The sequence below is a fragment of the Fusarium vanettenii genome (genome assembly GCF_000151355.1).
Source record: "Fusarium vanettenii 77-13-4 chromosome 8 genomic scaffold NECHAsca_10_chr8_2_0, whole genome shotgun sequence".
Taxonomy (NCBI): Eukaryota; Fungi; Ascomycota; class Sordariomycetes; order Hypocreales; family Nectriaceae; genus Fusarium; species Fusarium vanettenii.
The window spans coordinates 214853-227521 of record NW_003315874.1 but is presented as its reverse complement, the minus strand read 5'-3'; the positions used below and the strand labels follow the sequence as shown (position 1 = coordinate 227521).

Genomic DNA, 12669 nt, shown 5'->3' with positions numbered 1-12669 from the left:
GTCTTTTTTCTCTTCTCGTGATGAGTGAATGATTTTGCCCCCCGCCAAAGAGAAGGATGGCAACCGTTTCACCTGTGTCCATAGCGGATGGGACATGGTGACGGCTCCCGGCGCCGCCTGTGAAGCGTGCGCTCGACTTGGTTTCAATGCGACAAGGCGTGCACGACCCAGTGACTGGGAGCACAGCAGACAGCTAGGATGGAGCTTGCTGGCCGAGGATCGGACAGTCATAACAATAGCAGCGGATCCGTCATTCATCATCATTTGCTTTCTCAGTGATGATGCCATGGGGCGGCCATTGCACGGTCAGTGGGTGTTACGTACAAGCAAATGCCCACTGACTTAGTCGTCGGTGCTTTTTTCCAGAAGCATGGTGTTGAGGGTGTTGAAAGACACATGCTGACACGGCCATGTGTGTGATGTCGTGTGAGGGGAGCGGCAGTAAAAGTATCGTCCTGTTGTCGAATGGCGAGCAGAAGCCATCGCCGATCATTGAAACCACATCGTCATTGACGACACGCAAGCCGGAGATGCATCGATTTTGGTAGATGGTGGTAATAACTGTTGTCTTAAGCGTCGATCAAGTGCATCGGCCAGAGAGGCCGGTTAAATTCCCCGTCGGCGAGATCTGCGAAAGCGACCGCAGCGAGATGATGCATGGAGCCTGGAAGGGACATTGATGCGGCATTACGGAGTGTCGTGGATCCATCCATGGATAGAATGAGTCTATCGCTTCTGGAAGCCTTGACAGAAGGAAACCTGACTGAGGCCTGAGGCAGCAAGTCTGATGGATTCATTCTGGAAAAAACAAGGGGGAAGAGGGGCAAGGTTGTCAGACAGGGCGAGCGAGGGGCCTGTCCTGTTGATCAACTCTGATTTTCAACCGCCAGACAACGAACGAAATTCCATCAAGTTGAAGCGAACCAACTGCCAGACGCCTCCAAATGATCAAAAGAAGGCTCAAACAGCCTCATCGCCCCAACCGCTCTCGCTCATTGGAAAATCAACTCCCTGGAAAACGCTCGCCGAGAGACACACAGAGCGACCCTTGAAGTGGGGGGCAGCCCTTCCAGAGTAAGAGGCGGACACTTTCTCCACCAGGGCGAGTTCAGTCACTGGGCTCCGTAGGCTTCCCATTGGCTCCTCAAGCTTCTAGCGGTCTTTTAGTCGACGACCGGGGTGTGGAGCCGTTCAAGGGTTTGCAGGACAGGGCGGGGCCTCTGGAACGGGCTTCTCGGACAGGGAGCCTTCCTCTACGAGCCTAGCCGTGGTTGAATCCCTGGATCCCTTTGGATGAGATGCTTCGAGCTGGTCATTTTCAGACGGGGTTCCAGCCTATGCTCGATGGAGGAGGTGCTTAACAGAACCGCCTGGGTGCCCGGGAGCACGGTGAGCTTGTCTTGTCGGGCCTTTACCTAGGGAGTGACAGAACCTCTGCAGCCATTCGCTCCTGCCCTCCCAGTCCAGGTGCGTGCTGTGGACGTCCCCTCCAGTGGGCTCTCAGCGCAATCTCAGTGGTTCGGGGGATGTCTTAGTGGGTGTGCAGTGGACTTTCCATCTTGCTTCTTCCTCGGCTTCCAGTGGCTTGGCCAGAGATTCCATTGCGGAAGGCGTGCGTGGAAGCGTCCCCACTTGGCTTGGACCTTCTCAAAACCACCACCATGCCATCCCCCATCCGTGGAAGGTACCTGGGCAGGCACGCTATATCCCCCGGCCGCATCCCATCTGTCAGGTATCCCGCCCAAACTTGCCCATCTCGACTCAGCCATTTGCATTGCATCCGCTGTCGCTCTGTTTCCTGGGAAAAGACGATACATCTTGTTCCTCTTTGCTTCTCCATTCCACTTTAATTTACAGAGGAGCCGGGTGTTTTCCCTCTTGGTAATACCTTCCGTTCATCGCATCCACCCACGCTTCGCGACAGACGATCCGCGCCCTCCTACGATCTCGGCCGACCCAACATCGCAATCCACCTCGGCGCCGCATCCGAAGAGTCACGGCACTCTCCTCCGTCCTCGATAACTCGTCACTGGTCTCGTTTTAGGATATCGCTTGGGAAGGGACAATAGCATTGTGTGTGTTGGAACATCGTTCAGTAACGGCCTCCTCGGCGCTCTCCCGGACCCTGCCGAGTGTTGCGGACCGATTCTGGAGCTTGACTCAGTAGCCTCTAGCCAGACCTAGGCTCTGAGAGAAAGAGGAGGATATTTCGGAGCCGGGGCATTCTCAGCAACGGTTGACTTGGTTATTGAAGACATCACATCCTCAGGAGAATCCAGCCTTGGTGTCGATGCTGCCTCCCGAAGGCATCTAACCCACCCAAACGACAAAGTGGAGGGGATCAATATCACCAAACACACATCGACGCATTTTCATCCCGATCAACTCATGTCTTCGATTACGGATATCATCGCTCCCGATATCTACTCGCCATAAATTTCAAAATGCCCGACTACGACGACGATATGCTCCCTCCACCTGCGACTCCTTCACAGGACCGTACCTACGGCGGCAACAACGCATTTCACAACTTCTTTAACGACTTTTCTCACATCTCTGACCCTAACCTACGCCGAAGACTTGCCTTGTCTGAGATTGACAAGGTCCCTTTTGGCGCATACCGTATGTGACATTTTCGGAGTTTCCTATTTCGGGCCGAGTTGCTGTACGCCGAGTACTGACCAAACTTGCGATACAGATGTTCGCGCAGTATTAGTGGCAGGCGTTGGATTTTTCCTCGACTCCTACGACATATTTGCCATCAACCTTGTAACTGCTCTGCTTGGTGTTGTCTTCTGGGGTGACCCAAACCCCCAGAACGGCTTCAGCGGTAACAATGGATACCTCCCCGACCCGGTGAACCAGGCCTTCAAAGCTTCTACCAGTGCAGGAATCGTCATCGGTATGGTTGTGTTTGGCTGGTTGGCAGAGTATGTAACCCCATGCGTTCAACAGCTCACTTTGGCTTCGTTAGCAGGACCAGTTATGCTGACAACTCAACTAGTGGCTTTGGAAGACGTCGCATGTACGGTGTCGAACTGGGGATCATCATCCTAGCGACGCTTTGCTGCTGTCTCATCTCCTCAAGCCCAGCGATGGGTTCAACTGGCTTGCTCATCTTCTGGCGGATCATCATGGTAAGCCCTCAAGGTCTGCACCTCTGTCGTCTGTACTGACTAAGGTTAGGGCATTGGTATCGGTGGCGATTATCCACTATCCAGTGTAATTACGTCGGAGTAAGTTATTGTGCACTGATCTAAACTTTGTGGCTGCCCTAGTCGCCCACGCGATGTCAACGAAGTTGAGTCAAGCTGACTATCAACCCGCTAGATTTTCGCCGACGAGGTGGCGCGGCGCCATGGTGGCTGCCGTCTTTTCCATGCAGGGTCTTGGACAGCTTGTTGCAGCCATCGTAGCCCTTATCACGACCGTCGCTTTCAAGGAATCGTTCATCGGCGCTGCTAACGAGAGCAAATGCGGATACGAATGCCGCCTGGCTGCCGACCGAGCATGGCGAATCATCATTGGAGTGGGCGCAGTACCGGCCTGCATTGCTCTCTATTACCGTATCACCATCCCCGAAACGCCTCGATATACCTTTGATATCGAACACGATGTGGAGAAGGCTGATGCCGATATCAAGGCATATGTGGCGAGTAAATCCAAGGGCTCATTCGATGTGGTACACCAGGTCAGGACGAAACGCATTGCTGGGCGCAATCTCAACGTGCCACGTGCTTCTTGGTCTGACCTTGTCGCCTTTTTCCGTATATGGGCTAATTTCAAGATGCTTCTGGGCACTACATTGTCCTGGTTCTTCTTGGTATGTCTTCTCGTCTACTTGATCGTTGACTCGACTAACATCTACCCAAGGATCTCGCATTCTATGGCCTTGGCCTCAACAACACCGTGGTTCTCCAGGCAATTGGATATGGCACAGGTGATACGCTTTACGAAAAACTTCACAACCAGGCAGTGGGAATGATCATCTTGACTTGTGCAGGCTCTCTACCTGGCTATTGGACTGCCATCTTTACTATCGACACCTTCGGTCGCAAGCCACTCCAGGTGATTGGCTTCTTTCTCCTTACAATCCTTTTCTGCATTCTCGGGTTCGCATACAAAAGCTTGACGCGGGGAGCCTTGCTTGCCCTGTACATCATTGGCCAGTTTTTGTTCAACGCCGGCCCAAACACGACTACGTTTATTGTCCCAGGAGAATGCTTTCCTACACGATATCGATCTACGGGCCACGGAATCTCGGCGGCCATGGGCAAGATTGGAGCTATCATTGCTCAGTGCATCAGCATACCCCTGGTGCGTCAGGGTTCTGCCGAGGATTGCAAGGGTGCCGAATGCTCGCCAAACCTGCACCGCCTTCTCCAGCTCTTTGCCCTGTTCATGCTGTTTGGTACTCTTGTCTCACTCCTGATCCCTGAGACCAAGGGAATGACGTTGGAGGAGCTTTCAGGTGAGCCGCGTACGAGTTACAATGCAGGCTGTAATGGCAGCATCAGCCTCGGCTCCCCAAAACTAAGGGCATGGAACCCTTTCCACGGTGGTCAACCTGCAGGATTCTCGTATCCTCGATCGCGACCAGGCCACTTCTCTAAGCATCGAAAGTCGGACCGTGTTGGAATCATGACATCACCCGAGCTAATGGCAGAGACGTCTCGACTTCGACGACCCCGTTTCTGGAGGAGACACCGCAAGGCCAAGTCAAGCAACGGAACGAACGAGATTGCACTAAGCACTCGCAGCTCAGGAACAACAGACGACGACATCTTCCCAGCAGGTGCTCCGGTGCCCGCTCCGATGAGCCCCCCGCAACCCCCACCAAGCTGGGGAGCCGGTTGGGGACGTATCGACAGAGGAGGACCGCCGCCGTTATTGAACTCGGTGCAGCTGCAGGATGTCGGCAGCCTGCTCAAAGAATAATGCTTGGCATCTACACCGGTCACGTCCGGTTGGCATTTTACTCATGGCGTTGGTTGGAAATGTTGATTTTTAGACAATGATACCTTAGATGTTTGCTTTGCATACTTGTCGAGAAGAAACGACAACCAAGGGGAGGCTTCTTGTGGAACATGGAGCCTTGCCCTTGGACGAATGAATCACGAATACGAAGAATATTCTCCTAATATTTGCATCGCAGAGACGAGTGAGGTATCATGATATAGTTGGGGTCATAAAACTTCTCATCTACAGTAAGTATCTATTACAATGCCAATGCGCCGCCTAGGTAACTAGCAAATCCATTCCCTGCCATCAGCAAACAAAGCATCTTGAATCTCCAACAAAAGGGTATTATCCCATGATCACCTCTGATCCCAGTGTAAACATCGGTTTTAGACCAGAAAGCAATACACCGTGAAATGGATCTCGTCAACATCTCTGGGTGCCAACAACTGGTTGCTGCATGATTACAGTCAGGCAAACCAGTCTCGCTCAGCCACGGAGAATCTTGAGAGCCTCCTTCAAGTTCGCAATGTCAAGAGTCAACTTCTCTCGGCGGTCGCGGCTGCACATCTCCTCGCCAGCGATGGTCTCAAGGTTCTCGGGTGTCATGTGAAGAATAAGTTCCTCAGAGAGCACGGTGAGGGGTCCGTTGGGCGAGTACAGGAGGAAGTGGTCGATGACCTGCTGGCAGATGACATCGACGAAGCGGGTCCGGGCAAAGTCGTAGAATGTGTGCAGGACATCATGGATGTTGCGGCAGGTGGATGCGAGGTCATCTGACCCTCCAAGGCCATTTTCCACCATCTCCCGGGCCTGTCGACCTGCAGTGCCCCCTCCCAAGTGGGGATGACTGATCGTTCTGTTGATCGTTGACTCGATCTTCTTGCCGAGCTCCTCGACATGGGCAAACTTGGTGCCGTGAAGCTTCTTGTTGAAGGCAGGGCTGTACGTGATGCTCTTGCCCTCGAACTCAACCTCGAGGAGGAACTCGGTGTGGTCGACGGCACGGCGGTACCGCTCCTGGAGGTCATCAACGATAAAGTTCCAAAGCTCATCGCGGATGGTGTTATCGAGGCAGCAGGCGTCGAGGACACTGCGGATGAAGTGGTGGACGATGAGGATGGCATTGGAGACGTGAGCTCGAGCCATGGGAGACCACTTCTTGGATTGCTCCTTGAAGTTGGTGGGGAGCATCTCGCCGCCAAACTATGAGACGTGTTAGTAAGAGTGGTTAGTATCACAGGTTTGGCTGAGACTTACAGTTCCGAGCTCGTAGCCACGCGATGAGCGGTACTCTTTCTCGATGAAGGCCAGAATGTCTTCTTCCGGGTCAGGGCAGCAGTAGGCTTCATGGAGGATGCTATCACCAAGTTCCTGTTCTCCCACCAGCGGAATCACAAAGGTCATGTCATCATCGTACAGATCGTCTCGAATGGTCATTTGACTCTCAACGTCGGAGTCACCCGAAGAGCTTTCTTCGTTCTCCTTCTCACCGGGCGGCTGGAAGTTTCTGGTGTGGCCCTTGTCAAACACGACGTTCGCAAAGGCTTCATTGATCTCGCGGATGCGTGTGATGAGCCTCAGCTCTTCCTGTTCGTGGAAGATCTTGTGGCGAGAGTAGTATGCGTCCAGACCGCAATTCTTGATTTGCGTAAAGCGCGAAGCGATGCGCCCCAGATAGACGCGCTGCTGTTCGGTGGAGCTGCGTGACTCTCCCATGTTCTCGAGAAGTGCCTCGTTCTTCTTGAGCATCGTCATCAGATCGCTGCGCACCTTGGGAAACTCGCTCTTGATGCGGTCCATGAGCAGGTGTTGAAGCCGAGCCTTGAGAGCTGGGATACCAAGACGGTCTGCTGGAAGCTTGCTCCAAGGTGCCTCTCTGAAAAAGTTCTCTTCCTTGAGGTTGCGCTCCTCAGCGCTCGAAGAGGTGTCGTCAGCACCTCGGTTCTTGACCACACAGTAGCCCAGAACAAGGTCACGGCGGTTCCCGTTCACAAGGTTGACGACGACGGCCTTGGTGGCTTGCTCAACGGCAAGGTCAGGCTTGGTAAGGACGCCCAGTGTTCGTTTGCCCTCCGGGTCAACCTCCTTGGCCAGGGTCAAGATCTTTTGGTTGGCAATATCGCCAGTGCAAGGGACGACTGCAAGAATGATGGTGCGAGACTCTCTGATATAGTTCCGTACCATGTCCTTGACCAGATCAATGTCTTCCTTTGTCGTGACGCCAGGGGTGACGTTCTCAAACATTCCGGGGACGTCAATGACAGTCAAATGGTCTTCGTTCGGTCCACTGATCTCAACGCGGAGGATATCGCGGCTAAAAGCAGAGCCAGTCGAATCATCCTCAGAGCCAGACTTGATGCCCATGACCTTGGCCGCCTGGTTCGGGATTTGGTTAGAGATGTCTTTTACGAGGGGTTGGACTAGAGTGTGTAACGTACATCCACAAAGATCTGAGCAAACTCCTCAGCATTGAGGTCCTTGGTCTCACGGCGAAACTTTTGGGCCTCTGTGTTGTTTGGATCCGCGGGTTGGATTGAGATGACAATGTTCTTTGTCTCCTCGCGACGACAGATGATCTCTGTGGCGTGGCGGGTGCAGAGTGTGACGGAGCGAGGGAAGTGGAAGCCGGTGAGAGACTCGAGGACACTCGACTTTCCAGCGCTCTGATCACCGACGACGACCATCTAAGAGAGTGTTAGCAATTGCGGGCTAAACGTATCGCGCGCGTGCGAAAAGAACTCACTTGAGGAAGAGCGACGAGGTTGGAGATGCCCAGCCCTCGGAGCCTGTCCATCTTGTCGAGGAGGACGCGGTTCCCGAGGCCCACGCTCGACTTGATGGGCTTTGAAAGTGCCATCTTGATGACTGGAGAAGGACTTTCTCGATGCGCAGGTCTATTTGGGTTGCTGTTCAGTAGCACTTCACGTTGTGGTGAGTCCTGGTGAGGGTGAGGAGGGCGAAGAGGAGGAGGATGAGAGGTGAAGGAAGAGAGAAGAGGAGGAGAAGGAATTTCGTGAATTTATGTTTGTGCGCTCACTTCCCTAAGACTTAGGAGAAAGCCTTTTGACAAGGCACCCTGATGGGAAGATGGGATTCTATGGAAGGTGAAGGAAGAGGTCGTTGGCCTGTTGCAGTGCCCGCCAGTGATGGCCAACAGTGAATCACAGTCTGATGCTTCACAGCCCGACGGGGCCCAGGCCAAACAAGGCTTGGTACATACGAATAGATAACCCAGCATGGGCAGGCAATCGCCTTTGCTCCTTTGCTTGCGACATGGGTTTAAAGCTGAGAGTGATAGGCAGATTTGTAGATGTGATAAAGAGCCAACGACACTGCCGCAATGCAACAAGTAATGACTATGGCCAATCACCTGCAGTAATTGAACTGGGGAGCAAGGAACACAGCGCTAAATGATCTGAACTTAAAGCATAAATGTAACCTCTGTTGGTTGATGTCAAGCTGCGCCTCGGCCGCCTGGGTTGGCCATCTGAGCCACCAACGCGAGAGGCATCCGGTTTCAGGTTACGGGGATCATAATTGAAGTGTAAAAAATGAATCGCTTAATTTTTGCTTGGGTATCTTGACGTCGCTAAAAGAAAACTCCTATCCATTCCATCCGATTACCACAGGGAGACGATTTCGCTCACAGGCATCTCACATCCAGTTGCCAGCCCTTGCTCTCTGTTATACCAGGCCTCGAGCACTTCCAACTCCACAGCACCGGGATTCTCAGTCAAGTTGGATAGAACGGGTCCAACAGACCTTGACTCGAGTGCCGGATCCAACACGCCTGGTGGAGATGCACCCCTTGATGGTGGTTGAAGGGACGTCTCCAAGGCGTGAATGAACTTTTCGGCCAGAGGGTGATGGGATGTCATGTACTGTCTGGCTGTTACGAGGCATCGTCTGACCTCGTCATTAATTGGGGTCGGGTTTGTGACAATGTCTCTAAAGAGAGGGTGCTTCGAGAGCATAGTGAGAGTCATGCCTATTATGCAAAGAGCTGAAAGAAGGTTAGCAGAGGCTTTTGGTCTTGAGGAGCTTGGGAACTTACAGATTACAGCATGGCTCTCAGGGGGCCCGTCAAAGGTAACCAGTCTCCGCTCACGGTTCATGACATCCTCCAGCTCAACGCTCGCAGCATAGCACGACTCAAAGAGTCCACTGAGCATGGATCTGGCCACCATGGATGCTGGTTGACTAGCATGGCTGCTGACAAGCTTCATGATCGCTGCTCGAGAAATAAGAGCCTTTGTTTCCAAATACCTTGAGAATGTTAGTCGAGTTTTTGCTGCAGGAATTATTCAACATACCTCATGCGAAGAAGAGTAGCTTGACGACGGAAAACAGCCTCAGTTTGCGTGCAGGGGAACTTGAGGCGAAGATGCTCGGGGAGAGCAGCTTGCCATTCCTCAAGCACACAATCGAGATTCAAGGCAGTTCCAAGGATTTCTGAAATAGACTGTTTGTTGCCTGCTTTTTGGTTGAAGTAGGCATCCTGAACTGGTTGAAGAACCGTATCGGAGAGCTTCAACACCTGAGTGAAGAAAGAAATCCTTGATGGGGCGTTGGAAGGCTGCTCTCTGCGTGGGTTGTGTGGGACAGTCTCGAGATATTCGTCGTCGATTTCTTGAGGGAAGGTCCCAAAGTTTGCTGTTTTTTGGTTTCTAGGAGAATTTTGTGTCCTAGGTTGATTGTTAGCAACTCATCTACTATGTTAGTTTGGGTTGCTCACCTGAGAAACAGAGCACAAGCACACCAAGTCCTCCTGCGCTCCTCAAGCTCAGACTGAGACTTTCCCGGAAACTCCACATGAAGCATCATGCCTTCTGCTAGCCGATGCGCCATGCCCGTCAACATCCAACTCTCCTGACCCATACCCATCCGTCGAAGGAACCGCGCGTGGATGATCAGAGCCTGCACAACTGGAAGAGACGCCACGGATAGCAAGTCGATAAGGAGGAGAGGCCTCGCTTGCTGGTGGAATTCGTACGCGTTTGAGGCTTGCGATGTAGTTGATTCCGCAGGTGACTTTGTGAGTTGACCAATGGCGAGCATGCCGAGGAGAAGAGAGTAGGTCGCGGCGAGTTCCGTTGCCTCCTCTAGTGGGATATCACGACGGTAACGTGAATTGGCGACGGCAATGAGCCGATGATAGCGTTGGTAAAAGGTCGGACGGTGAACAGTAGGTAGAGTGATCCAATCGACATCAAAGTACTCGGCAAGCAACTCGTCCATGAGGTCCGCTGGTGGGAGGGAGATCTTTTCGAGCATGAGAGCCGCCTTGACGTTGGAAGAGTAGGAGCCAAAGGAGGAAGCCTTGGCATGCGAGGCTTCTTCAAGATCATCGGTTAATGGAGGGCTGGCGCCCATGTGGTGAGGGTGGGAATAGTAGCCTGCAGGTTCCTGGGCCATGGGAAGAGAGCCAACTCCGGCTGGGAAGCCAGAGAGGGGATAGCTAGAGTCGCCATGAATGGGCGGGAGGACGTGGTCCAGAGGCTTGATAGGTCGCACGGGCTGTTCGGAGATTGCCCCGGGGGAGCTGGATTGTTTCCTCCAGGCGTCATCGTGTGAGGGCGTAGTTGCGGCAAAGGCATCTCGACCCTGGACAGCGAGTTCCTATAAGAGAGATAAGTCAACTATGCGACAGTGTTAGTTGACAAAGAAACCTACGAGATGCTTCTCCTTCTCCTCAAGTTCCTGAACCCTCTTCTGAAGGGCGCGAATATAGCTTTGATATCAGATCAGCCCCAACATTCCATGACACGATTGTCCAATTCGTCCAAAACTCACCTCCGCGACGAAGCGATGGAGCCTTCGTGCTCAATCTCGGGATACACACACTGGTCAGCGCCAAGTCCTCGCCTGCAGCAAGAGTCGCACACGGGACGCGCTCCGTCGCAGCGAATCTTGCGGTCGCGACACTCTCGACAGGCGAGCGACCTCGCCTTACAAGGCCGGCCGGCTGCCGAACGCCGGGCGGGAGCCGTCGCCGCCGAGGATCCGCCGCTTGCCTTTGAGGGAGTGCTGGTCCTGGTCATGGCTGCTGTTGGAGTTGAAGGATCATGAAAAGGTAAGAGACGGGTCGTCGGGGGAAGATAGGCTGCGTTTGATTAATTCGAAGGGATTGAAGGGAGGAGGGGGTTGTTGGATCAACTCCGAGGAGGATCAGGGAACTGGAATCTCGATTTTTTTTCTCTGCTTGCTCATTCGTGAGGTTGGGTTTGGCTGTTGAGCGAGCCGGCCGCCGAGGGTGGCGGATCGGCGGGCTACGGATGTCGGACTGTCGGTGGGCGAACGGACACGCCGGGATGAAGGGGGTGTGCGTTAGGGACAAATGTCCAGAAGGGGAAGAAGGGCACGAGATGTGATGTTTCTAAGTATTAGGATAGGTCATGTTGTGAGAACAAGAGGCAGTTGTGATCTCCTCATTCGCATCTCGCAATCTCTCATCTCGAGATGTCCATTTAGTGTTGCCGATTCTCAAGATCGAATGGATACAGGCTTCTCCCGGGTCTCAGGTTCTCGACGGGCATCGGTCGTCGGCTATCCCCATTGGCGTTTTTTCGCCTGTGGCCCCCCCGTCTTGCATCCTGTCAAACTCCCCGATTTCCCCGATATCCATCGCAAAGCAAGGGGGCTTGTGTCATGGATCTAGCCGGATCGGATGGGCATTGGATCCAGTATGGTGGGATTGGGAATAGCCTCAGGCAGCGAGATTGATGAACCCCCACGGAATGACTCCACCAGGTTCTTTGGTTCAATTCTTGAATGTTACTGCGTGAATAACTTCAGATTCACCTAGTTATGCGCACTGACTGCTTCCTCTGAAGTTATCTCCAAGATACTCTCCATCCAGCAGCTGTCCATTTCACGTCCCGCCAAGTCCCCGACATGCATCCCCAATAGCGTGCTCAGTCCCACCAATAGCCCCCAAGAGGCGACATTCAACATTCCACTCTTCCCGAAGGAGAGATCACGCTATTCCCGGCTCGTCGCTTCGGCTCTCGCCCCCGAGTTCCGCCTCGGATCAGCAACTATCGCTCTAGACCCGTTGCTCATGCGACCACCCGAGCTCCCCGTGACCAGCGCCATCTCCCCGCTGGCTTTCTAGGCCCCTCCCGGCCCGGCGCTCGGTGGGCGATGTCCACTCAGCCTTGATGGTTACGCAACGACACGCGACAGTGGACGTGGATATTGTCTTGCGAGGTGTCAGTTGACGTGTCAGTGGTGTTTGACGTCTGGGACTGTCTGGCCATCTTTCCGCGCCGTCTAGATATCTTCCCTCGCCAGAGATCACTAGCCGTTAAGACATAGCGTCTCCTCACGGGGAAATGCTTGACACGGTATTTGAAGCACATGTAGCAGACTCTCTTGCGTGAGACCAGATACAGGCAATAGCCAAAGGAGCTGCAGCTGTCGCATCTGCTGGTGATCAAGGTCTTGAAGAGAGTCCTGCAGCTGTACCCATCGGCGTTGATGCCGATGATGCTCAGGCAAAGGGTCGACAGATCTCATGGATGGAACTATCAAATGGTCCAAGTTACTAGCGGTGACATTTGCGCCGGATCTTGGACCTGCATGAAGGTGCTCCAAAGCCAACAGCACGGGGCTGTCACTCACTGTTCACCACCTTGACTCCTCCAAGTCCACTACTTTATTCGAAAGGCTCCATAGCGTTGATGTTTCAGTAAATATCCGCAGAAC

General features: G+C 53.4%; 3 protein-coding genes across 3 annotated transcripts; 1 reads left to right on the top strand and 2 right to left on the bottom strand.

Moving 5' to 3' along the window:
• Window positions 1-2444: 2444 nt before the first annotated feature.
• NECHADRAFT_46498 (uncharacterized protein) lies at window positions 2445-4938 on the top strand (the record flags this gene model as incomplete). Its single annotated transcript, XM_003048831.1, has 6 exons — window positions 2445-2622; window positions 2699-2930; window positions 3089-3137; window positions 3187-3236; window positions 3331-3823; window positions 3874-4938. 6 exons carry the CDS (start codon window positions 2445-2447, stop codon window positions 4936-4938), a joined length of 2067 nt encoding a protein of 688 aa, XP_003048877.1.
• Window positions 4939-5448: 510 nt separating this feature from the next.
• On the bottom strand, window positions 5449-7819 carry NECHADRAFT_95422 (uncharacterized protein; the record flags this gene model as incomplete). Its single annotated transcript, XM_003048652.1, has 4 exons — window positions 5449-6165; window positions 6220-7338; window positions 7401-7646; window positions 7706-7819. The coding sequence occupies 4 exons, from the start codon at window positions 7817-7819 to the stop codon at window positions 5449-5451; spliced, it is 2196 nt and encodes a 731-aa protein (XP_003048698.1).
• Window positions 7820-8582: 763 nt separating this feature from the next.
• Window positions 8583-11003, bottom strand: NECHADRAFT_46733 (uncharacterized protein; the record flags this gene model as incomplete). The annotated part of the gene is made up of 6 exons (XM_003048651.1): window positions 8583-8965; window positions 9017-9228; window positions 9276-9647; window positions 9698-10581; window positions 10636-10693; window positions 10756-11003. 6 exons carry the CDS (start codon window positions 11001-11003, stop codon window positions 8583-8585), a joined length of 2157 nt encoding a protein of 718 aa, XP_003048697.1.
• Window positions 11004-12669: the final 1666 nt, after the last annotated feature.